This window comes from Eremothecium cymbalariae, chromosome 7 (genome assembly GCF_000235365.1).
Source record: "Eremothecium cymbalariae DBVPG#7215 chromosome 7, complete sequence".
Lineage (NCBI taxonomy): Eukaryota > Fungi > Ascomycota > Saccharomycetes > Saccharomycetales > Saccharomycetaceae > Eremothecium > Eremothecium cymbalariae.
In genome coordinates this window covers 286,939-298,099 of record NC_016455.1, presented here as the reverse complement: position 1 = coordinate 298,099, position 11,161 = coordinate 286,939, and the positions used below count along the sequence as shown (strand labels likewise).

Below are 11,161 nucleotides of genomic sequence, written 5' to 3'. Positions count from 1 at the left end.
GACGTATTCCCAATCACGTTATACGTATATATAGAAAGCTTGACAAGATACCTTATATTTGTAAGATGACTATGAGTGGGCATACCAGAATAGATGCGGTAAGCAGGAGGAGTAGAAGTTTGAACCGGGTTAAACTTAGCTGATGTTGATTATATATGGGCTACAACTGTCAGTACCGAATAATTCAATAAAGAGAAAAACGTATCAAAGACCTAAATAGTATTAATTATTCAATGTCCAGATAAGTATGGGAGTGACTCGCCACGATTTTCCTGAAATGTAACTATGGGTTGCAGGTATTGTTACTCCCAGTGAGGTATTTACGATCTTGATGGATCCTTCCGTAATACCTTTCTCTCATATTTTGTGCTTCTAATCCATTTTGCTTACTTTATGATGTAGTTCGAAACCATAGTGTCAAGTGTCAGGCTACCGTACCGCGTAAATCACTCTCAATATCATTTAACTTTGAGTCAATGTTTTCTATGGACATACCAATGAGCTTACGATATTTGTAGATCTTGTTGCTTAAGTTTATGATAGTTTTGGCGTTACAGACCTTTTCTATTACATGTTTTCTTTTTAGTTGGAGGATAGATAGTTCTACCCCAAGTTTGAACAATTCTTTCGACGCATCAGAGCTTGTAGGTACCATATTTTCCTTCGAACAGCGGTCAGCCTTGGCCTCTTCTTCGTGTACCAGCGTTGCCAATGTCAATGCTTGGGATTTCTCAACCGAATTGGCAAACTTGTTTATTTCCGTATTGAGACATGACTGTGCCTTTCGAACCTTTTCTTCCAAATGATCGATCTCTTCGACATCAAAATTGTTTAGAATATCTTTTTCCTGCTTTTGAGTCAACTTCAATGATTTTTCAATACCATCAATACCCTCCGTCGCCTTGGCTACTTCTAGTCCAACATTTGCTATATTCTCATCAATTGCGTTTGTTAAGGATTTAGATAGTTCTGAAAACTGTATGGCCAGTTTAGAAGCGTTAGAGCCCGATATCCTCATTAATTTCGGCAATTGTATCATTTGTTCTAAAGGCAACGGAAGAAAAGACCCGTCAGGCGCCACAGTAGATGGTACCGATCTGCCGTTCGCTTCATTTGCGGACGAACCACCAGGAGTGGTCACCTTTAAAACCGGTGTACTGTTCATTTCTGTGATTCTATCTAAGGCGAATACTTTTTCCTTGTACGATGGGGTTTTTGAATTGGTACATGGTAGCACTTGAAGAAAGTCTGTAAGAGTTGGGTTACTAATACCTGATAAGTTTTGTGGGGTTTCTGTAAAAGTCGTTTCAGCCACTTGTTTCTTGGCGGAAGGTTTGTTATCTTCGCTTTTGTTTTTATTGCACCTGGGCCTTAACGGAGTGTTCAGTTTAGACTGTTTCTGCTTAAACGTTTCTTGATTACCCGAAGTCGTATTAACGGTAGCAGTAACAGGAGTTGGCATCATCACAGGTATTGGCGTATTGGCCACGCTGACTGTTGGCAGTGTAACATTCATCTTTGAAAGAATCGACATCACAGTCTGCTGCTGCGAATTCATAATTTCCATGGAACTACCCATGTAATATAACTTGTTGCATAGTTCTAAATTCATGTTTAATGCAGCTAAATGAAAAACTGTATTTCCCATTGTGTCTTGAAGGTTTAGACACATTTTCAGTAATAAAGGTTCATCCCGTAGTAAAATGTCTAAAATAGTATCAATGTAATAATTTGTAACCAGTGGATCTTTCGATTTGTTCACACTTAATTCTACTAGATAATGTAAAGGTAGTCTGCCATTGGTATCAGGAGTAACCAGACAAATTTTTAACAACTCAACGACTATAACAAAAGCACCAGTTTTGTAACAATTGTTGTAAAAGATACTCTTAGTTATGCAATTAAACCCTCTATCATTGCAATGAAATACATCAGCTTCCAATGTCAACAATATTTTAATCAACGGAATATTTGCCATAGCTGTAGCCCAATGTAATGCAGTGTGTCCCTGTTTGTCGATTGTAAAATTCACATCGAGGCCTATTGGAGGATAGTAAAGTTTTTCCGGTAGAACAGGTTCGCATGTATTGTATTCTGTAGATAAAACTTGCAAAATTAAATTCTTGTATTCATTAGGAGTAAATCTCTCCTTAGGTGGAGGAGAACCCGATCTTGAAGAATTTGGTGTAGGATTATCATTAGATGAATAACAATCCAGAGACGATCCATGAGATGTATTTGAACCACTTGATGCAGAAGTCTTATGAAAGTGAGTCGATGGTGGCTGCACAATAGTAAAACTTGACATTTTTGGCTCGTTGTGGATAGTTGTGCTCCTTTTTGCAATGGTATGGCTTTGTCGCGATTCTAATGACTGGTTACTGCTAGCTTTAGATTTACTGCTAACTCTTCTCGAGGATTTCTGTTTTTGATTAGGATTTTCTGAAATAATATGAACACCTTGCATATTAGTGCCACTAGAATTGGGAACTGGGAAGGGATAAAACTGCAATGGCTTCTGGGTAGTGGCGTAGCGACGATTATTTGTGTTTGACGAGGCAGTACTGGAAGTAACAGCAGTTGCGGGAGCTGATGCTGGGCCAACAGATGTGGAATTTATAGGCAGCAGCATTACACCAGACGCCGACTTAGGATGAGTAATTCTTTGCTCGCTGTTCGCTGAATCCATGATCATAACTGTATTAAGTGGAGTCTGTTGATTTTGAGTAACGACTGTGTAATTACTAGAGGTTTGTTGGCCGTTTTGTTGATGTTGTGGTGTCTGAAATACGAGATTCTGCAATGGAGATGGTTGGGTAGCTTTACTACTAGCCCTTTTTTTGGCTTTCTTGGAAACAGACCCAGCGGTAGAATGATTGAACTCTGTAATCTTCTTTTTAGGAGTCTTATTATAGCTCGAAGGAGAAGTAATACGAGTAGCTGGCGACAGTTTTTTAATAACAGAGTTCTTGGATCTTCTCGGAGGCATGTTCATGGGATCGGGCTTAAAGTTTATAAGCGTAAGCACCACAATATCCGTGATACAATATTTGGCAACCAAATTCTGCGCACTTAGTAACGGGATCCAAGTACCTTGAAATCTACCGTAGCCGCCTTGTATTTTCTCATGATTAATATCAGTAGATTCCTTTTCCAAAACCTTGGTTCTCTGTGTCTTTGTAAAAGATGCAACTTTAAACACCTGAGTAATATTCACCCAATCATCATGCAGCCTGCGCATCACAATGTTAGATTCTTTTCCCCTACAATAACACTCATACACATCGACCCCAGCATAAGTTGCTACCTCAATCACTGGAGCGACACTTAAACCTCCCGCAGATAGCCCTGCAGCTTCACTGGTAAGCCCCATCTTCTCCTACTGATTTTTGCGTTCAATGTTTTTACCCTTTTCCCTTAAACCGATCTCCTTTTTAATCGCTATATTATGCCTCTTGTCTACCCGCGTAAGCAATCTGATAATACAAACACCAACAAATATCCAAAACCAAACCTCACCAAGATTCACTAGACCGCACTAAGCTCTCTCTAACACACACTAACACAAATTTCCTAACAGCAACAAATACCCTTATTCTTCAATTCCCTTGCAATCAGCCTGATTCAATATCTTAATATCGACCCCCACTTCAAAAGAGAGCAAACGGAAATCCTAACAAAAATTCCAAATGCTTTTAAACTTTCCCAGAAAAAACCAGAAAAAATATCGCTCTTCCTTCGAATTTTAAATGGTATTACTGGCTAAAATCTTCCTCTTTTATACCAAAACAACAAGAATTCCTTCTCTATCAAAACTTCAACAACCTTCAACCCACTTATAAACAAAACAAATTATAATAATAATAATAATAACAAAATAAACAAATATACCTATAATATATTTCTTGGGTTATTCTTCCACCAACCAAAAATACTATAACCAAACCTACCTAACTATCGAAAAAAACGTCCAGTTAGCTAATAGAAAGATAGCTAGACTTTCACCACTTCACTTTTCCTCGATGGTACTTTTAAAAAACTAACAAGCTATGATGTATCTGGTTTGGTATGTTTTTACTGAATCTGTGTATATATGAAAAAAAATTTTAAGATACTAAAACAGGTAAACAGCTAGATCTATAATTAACGCGTTTTTAAGGGAATGCTGGAGATTGCGGAAAAAAGGTGGAATTCACGTGTAACACGCCTTCCCGTATGCGCGCAGCTCATTGTATATGTATTGACCAACAGGTGTGGCAGATGCAACGGAGGAAGGATCACGCGTTTTGAATCACGTGACGTTGTTGATTAACTAAGCGGGAAACACATGTCACGTGATATTTTAACCAATCACGTGGATACCACGTTGTGGTTACCCGGGGCAGGCCCCTCTGCCCTCGAGCCGCTCTGCCAAAAAAATTTTGGCTTTTGCCTGGGAACGGAACGTTTCTGTTGAAGCTTCTCTTATTACTGTGGTATAGTTGTAGTTATGATTATATGTTTGAATTGTAGGAAAAAGCTGGTAGTTGTAGCAAGATTAGGAACACGGAAGCATATCGAGAAGGGTAATTACGGTCAGGGTTACGTTAGATAAGTGTAGGATTGAAGTGGGATATGTTACCGTTATATTTGTTGACCAATGCCAAAGGCCAAAGGATGCTGGTTGAGTTAAAAAATGGTGAAACTATAGAAGGCGAGTTGACGAATGTTGATAACTGGATGAATGTAACGTTAGGGAATGTGGTGCATAAGGGAGGGGAACAGGTGTTAGAGCTGCCCGAGATCTATGTGCGCGGATCAGTGATCAAGTATATCAAGCTGCAGGATGACATTATTGATAAGGTAAAGCAACAGTTGAATAGCGGCAAGGATGGGAGTAGTAATGGGAATGGGCCGCACCAGAATAGAGACAGGGATGGAAACAGGAGATACAATAGTAGACGGGATAACGGCGGAGGGAACAACGGTGGTGGGAGGTTCCATCATCATGACTATCAGCGGAAGCGCGGGGGAGGTAATTTTCAGAGAAGGGGCGGTGGGGATGGGCAATATAGTAGTAATAACGGCGGTCGTCGTGGAGCCAGACAGCAGCCTGGGAATAATGGTACTGGAAACACGCAAGGCCAAAGTAGTACCGCTTCTGGTGGGTTTGTGCAGTATCACCGGCCGATGCAGGGAGCATGAGGATCGCTGTCACAGCCCCAGTTTTGAAGTTGAAGTAGATTTTTTTTTAAAAACTTTGGTACACACATATACACATTCCGGTGGAAGTCAAAGAAGCCGAATATTAAGTTGATATATATTATACAATATAATGTTATTATTGGTGTTGGTAAATACACACAGTCACAGACCGCCTGAATGGATAGGGTTTATTGGGCCACCTATCTACTATGTCTTCAAAAATGTTTGTTTTTTGTATTAAGTTTGCGTTTTTTACAAATCTGAATTAAATACATGCAGCATTACTGAGCTTTTTTATTAATGTCTTGGAACTTATCCCAACTAAATCGGTCAATGGTTCTTGGCAATCTTGTAAGTTAGTTTGTTTAGGAACCAGCAACAGGCAAGGTATCCTATGGAACCGAACGAATAAAAATAAAACACATTTAATAGTGTCCCATATGAAAGATATAATAGAATGGAACCAAAGTTCCTTAGCCTGAGGATAAAGATCATGTAGTATAAAGAGTATGCCTCCCAATACCACGCTGCTGCACCACCCATGTAGAATGCTTTCCACCTCCACGAGCTGACAGCATTGGATATTCTACCTGTTACACAGGTATCATCGAAGCAGCACTCGGAGTCATCTCCATGATGCATGTGAACGTACATGATCAAAATGCAGATCTCCATGACTAAAATACTCTGCAGTATCATGCCGATAATTAAAGAAACATAAATTTGGAACAGTGACTTGCTGTGTGTCCACAATGGCTTCCAGATGAATTCCATTTGGAGGTAAATTGCAAGAAATGGAATAATACCAATGATTGAGGTAATCAAAAATGGCTTTGACAACCACATGGGTATCTGTTCATGAGCGCAAGCCGGAGTTCCCCGAGTATCGTATTCAAAGTTAAACCAAAAGGTTGGCTTGGAAGGGGAAACTGGTGTTCCAGTGTATTTGGTAGACAGCGAATAAAGCTGGAAATGCTGGTCCTTTAGTTTATATGAGGCAGATGTACCGCCCAGTAATGACAATGGTAAGCTGACCATAAAATAAAGTGCCAATAGCAAGGTAATATCTCTAAAAGGCATTTCTTTGCCTCGCTCAATTATCCAAGCAATGCTGTTCGCAAGTACAAGAACTGCAACTGTTAAGGCAGGCAATGCAGATCCGTAAAGCACGCTATATTTCCTAATTTGAGCTTTGTTGTCAAGAAGATTTCCCGACAGTAAAATCCCACCAAATGCAGACATGAATATGCCTGTCATATAACATAATGCAGCAATGCAAACCAGGAAATTACTTATGTTATGTAATTTTCCCATTGAACAGATGAGTAGTAAAGTTGCAGGTGCTGCGAAAATAACCTGTATACCCATCGAAACAAACGTATTCAAGAAAAGCAAACAAGGAGCTCCTCTACGGACCCATTCAGAAGCTACAGCAGTGATGAACATAGACCCAGTTCCAAGGCCCAAACGAGAGACGATGATAGCCAGAGACATTAGCGTCAGTATGATGAAAACCATTGTCACCTTAATTCCACGAAAACACAGCGACTTATTAACGTCCAGATCACCTGCGCTTAAATAAAAGTTCCATCTGTTCTCCCAATCTACCATGAACTCTTCTCTCCAGTAGACAGAGTAGGTAATCGGTATGAAAACAACATCCTTTTCTGAAGGATTGACTGCATAATTCTCATAGTCCTTCGATGATCCAGGACAATGGTCGTCTGATACGGACTTCGGGTATACCTCAAAACCAACAATAGTATACTTGTTAATATCCACTGCATTGTACCGTATTACCAACATAAAATGGTTGTGTAGATATGTGACGTCCGTTTCGGGATCAACAAACCCCAATGGGAACCCTGGGACGTAATACCTCTTGTTATCCCGCATAGAAACATACGTCTTAGACGCCGGCATTATCTCATCTATAAGCAATTGAACAGTATAATTTTGCCTGATTAAGCTGTCCGCCTCTATCAATCCCGAAGGCTGCGTTTTCCTAAAACACAAAGTCGAGCACTTATTTTCCCTGTTGAAATATAGCTTATAATCACTCTGCCATTTACGATCCCCAGAAAACACTTCATATAGCGAATGATGCACCATTCTCCTACTTTTTGTCGGCGTGCAAGTGAATTGTAAGTCATAGTATCCATATGACAACTCCCCGGGTTTACCAACCACCTGGTTCAGCAACATCTCGACCTCTTCTCCATCTTGATATATACGTGGCCGTACTACCTTGCTCTCCTTCAGAAACCTCTCCAACCAGCTATCTCGGCATGCCTGTTGAACACCATAAATACCCAATACCACTGCTGATATCACCAGCACCCGTTTCAACCAGCTTCGCATCCTTTGCCCACCTATATTGTCTCTGCCTGTCCAAAAGATCCCCTCAGGTCAGGTCTCTTTGATCTACTATATGTTCTGCTAAAAGAAAAAAACACCAAGAACCAGAATAATTTGCCAATGCCACCAGAAAATCGGTTACACTACCTTCAAAACTTTATACGTAAGTAACCAGTAAAATCTAAATGATCCTACCTATGTCTATCTACCTTCCCTCTCTTCTCCAACGCACTGGTTCTCCCACTGTTCTACAAAACCTCTAGAACGTTAAACCTCTAGAACGTTAATCCAAACTCTTCTCGATAACCCCAACAACCCATAACCCGTGCCAAAAATCTCGGTACTCCCGTCCACAATGCAGCTCAGGCCACCGTTAATATCGTGCTCAACGTAAGCAAGCTATCAAAAGGACGTTTTAACTACCATTTTTGCTGTTCTGCTGTATAACACCCATCATCCGTGTAACCTGTCCTATTTTTTGCTCTATTTTCTGCCTCATTTCCTGCTTCTAGTTTTTCTAAGTAATTCTAGTTTTTGTCGATGCTGCCTGCACCAACCTAATTCGTTTCTGGTTGGTACAGGACGTCTTTCAAAATCTCGATGAACTCCACATATAAATGAACACATCCGAAAACAAATCGAAATCGGGATCAAATCTCCCTATAACAAGCAGCCTGGTGATGAGTCCCCCATGGCTTAGACCTGGGTAAGCTAGCAACTGTCCAACGTGACTGATTCTCTTTAATTGGCCCAGCAAAACTGTCTGGTGAGTGAACAGCGCTGGTGCTGAACCCATACCGACAAGCGACAATTCCCCTAAAACGGAAAGTCGTATCCCTTTTTTGGAAAGACGCACAAAACCTGGACAACGAAAAAACCGTTTTTGGACGCTCTGGACCAATAACGTTCGTTCAAAGTAAATAGATCATCTGTCAAGCCGGATACAGTGTGTCTTATTATGTAAGGACCCAGCCATTTGTATCAGGTGCTATAAAAATTGGTCAGAAGGAAATGGAGGGAAAGTTTCGGGGGATGTAGCTACGTCGCATGCACGCACACAGGCTGGTGGGAATGGTGTTTAGTCGATCGGGTAAGAGATTGAGGCCATTTCGGATGAGGACGATGGGCGAAGGAATGGGTACTGATTGGGGAAGGAGCAAAGTTGACGGTGGCAGATCTTTGGTAGAGGAAATGGAAGAGAGATTTTAGCTACAAGGGAGAAGATGTTGGACGGCGGGGTGTGCTGATGGCGGTGTATGTTCGTGTGGGGCGTTTTTAGCGAAAGCAGATAAAGGATGCACGTGATCACGCGGCCTTTACAAAAGTTGCTGTATTGAAGTTTGGGGTTTCCACAAAAGAATACTAGGATGGCACCATAGATCGAAAACATACATTCAAAGCCAACAACCACACAACAAGGATGTCAGCCGTTCTGCAGGAGACAATATCACAACTAAAGCATTTGATCATAACCCATATTCAGCAGTTGAACTACGATTCAGCGGAGTTCTTCTCCGAATTGTTGTATGCCGACTGCTCGTGGATCAACAACGGCAGCAACACGGGTGGTAATACAGTAGATGACTGCCGGGATAGGTATGATTCGTTGTATTACTATGCATTGACGTTATATTTGCAAGGAGAATATCATTCTTCTATTCATGTTGTTAAGGATTCATTGAGATCTCATCTAGGGTGTGCGTATGTCTATGCGAGATGTTGTTTAAAGCTTGGGAAACATTACCAGGAGGCCATTCAAGCGTTGGTGGTTTTGCAGGATTGCTGGCAGAACGGTGTGACGAACACCACTGATTTGTACATGTACCCTGATAAAGCGACAATATTATCTGTGTTGGGCCAATTATCTTTAAAATCGCATCAAGATAAAGAATCGGTTAGTTTCCTTTCGCAGTCGTTGTCTACTAACAGCCATCAGTTAGAGCCGCTATCCATCCTATTTGAAATGCGGGCAGATCTCCAGACAGTTAAATTGTTCAAACCTGTCAAGAAGTCGTGGAAGTCGAAGCATTTACGAACATCTAATATTATTTCAAAGCCGCAAACTCCGTTTAAGATACCGTCTAGGTTAACGACATCTTCGGTTGCAGTTGCTCCAAATCCTTTACTTTCTACCTCCAATGTTATAGTTGCCACTTCTCCGTCTCTGATGAGGCGATCTAAATTTCTAAATTCAAGTAGTAACACCACTTTAACCAATAGTAGCAACAGCAATAGCGGTAGCAGCGATAGCGGTGGTAACGGCAGTAACAACAACAACAACATCAACAACAACAGCAACAATAATAATAATAATAATCATAATAATAATAATGTTAATAATAATGTCCAGCAATCTACTCCTCCTTCGAAACTTCTGAGTATTGATCATAATAAAATAACGCCCGAAGGTAAAACTTCGCCATCTCAGGTTCAAATATTGTCACACAACCCTGTTTCCCGGAGACCTTTAGATCAGTTGTTATACTGGATGATGAAAGCGTATAAATCATATTATCGTTATGATTCTTATAGGGCCATTAGATTATTAAATGAACAACTTCCGCCTCATATTTTACAATCTATGCCTTGGTGCTTATCCTTATTGTCTAGACTACACTTTGAGATTCAGAACCACGATATGGCATTATCTTATTTTAGCAAGTTGCGTCGCTTGCAGCCCACTAGACTCAAGGACATGGATGTTTATTCTACTCTACTATGGCATCTACATGATAAAATTCGTTTAGCCGATTTGTGCCATGAGTTAATGGAACAAGATGACAAAAGTGCCATTACATGGTGTTGTTTAGGTAACTTGTTTTCTCTAAATAGAGATCATGATGAAGCCATTAAAGCATTAAAAAAGGCTACCAATCTCGACCCGCGGTTTGCGTATGCATATACTTTGCAAGGTCATGAATACTCTAATAATGATGCCTTCGATAATGCTAAAATGTGCTACCGCAAAGCTTTGGCCATTAACCCTAATCACTATAACGCTCATTACGGTTTAGGTATGTCTTGTATCAAGTTAGGCCAATATGATGAAGCATTACTTCATTTCGAAAAGGCACGTTCTATCAACCCTGTGAATGTAATCCTGAACTGTTGTTGCGGGGTGGCCCTTGAGCGTTTGGGTCGTCGTGAGAAAGCTCTCGACTTTTACCAATTAGCCTGTGAATTACAACCAAATTCGTCCTTGGCATTATTTAAAAAGTCCCAGCTATTGTTCAATTTGGGTCAGTACAGTAATGCCTTACAGAATTTTGAAAAATTAGAACAGTTGACTCCAAACGAAGCACCAATTCATTTTCTATTGGGACAATTATATCAAATAGTCGGAAGAAAAAAAGACGCCATAACACAGTTCACGATTGCTATGAATTTGGATCCTAAGGGTATTCAATTGGTTAAAGAGGCATTGGAGAAATGTCATGAGCAGGGCTAATAGACTATTTACCTACCTACTTACCTGCGTTGCCTCTAGCAATTTTATTATTATATTAATGTTATATTATTAAGGAGAAATATAGATATAGTGTATAATAATTATCATATTCATGGGTTTATTTCGTTTTACTTATATCTCTGGCAGTATAGCTTCCATCGTGTTTTTATA

General features: G+C 40.3%; 4 protein-coding genes across 4 annotated transcripts; 2 read left to right on the top strand and 2 right to left on the bottom strand.

Moving 5' to 3' along the window:
- Positions 1 to 424: 424 nt before the first annotated feature.
- On the bottom strand, positions 425 to 3,373 carry SWI4 (SBF complex DNA-binding subunit SWI4; the record flags this gene model as incomplete). The annotated part of the gene is made up of 1 exon (XM_003647763.1): positions 425 to 3,373. One exon carries the CDS (start codon positions 3,371 to 3,373, stop codon positions 425 to 427), a length of 2,949 nt encoding a protein of 982 aa, XP_003647811.1.
- A 1,241-nt stretch (positions 3,374 to 4,614) lies between these two features.
- Positions 4,615 to 5,184, top strand: LSM4 (U6 snRNA complex subunit LSM4; the record flags this gene model as incomplete). Its single annotated transcript, XM_003647762.1, has 1 exon — positions 4,615 to 5,184. The coding sequence occupies one exon, from the start codon at positions 4,615 to 4,617 to the stop codon at positions 5,182 to 5,184; it is 570 nt and encodes a 189-aa protein (XP_003647810.1).
- A 330-nt stretch (positions 5,185 to 5,514) lies between these two features.
- Positions 5,515 to 7,545, bottom strand: TMN3 (Tmn3p; the record flags this gene model as incomplete). Its single annotated transcript, XM_003647761.1, has 1 exon — positions 5,515 to 7,545. One exon carries the CDS (start codon positions 7,543 to 7,545, stop codon positions 5,515 to 5,517), a length of 2,031 nt encoding a protein of 676 aa, XP_003647809.1.
- Positions 7,546 to 8,962: 1,417 nt separating this feature from the next.
- On the top strand, positions 8,963 to 10,990 carry CDC27 (anaphase promoting complex subunit CDC27; the record flags this gene model as incomplete). Its single annotated transcript, XM_003647760.1, has 1 exon — positions 8,963 to 10,990. One exon carries the CDS (start codon positions 8,963 to 8,965, stop codon positions 10,988 to 10,990), a length of 2,028 nt encoding a protein of 675 aa, XP_003647808.1.
- Positions 10,991 to 11,161: the final 171 nt, after the last annotated feature.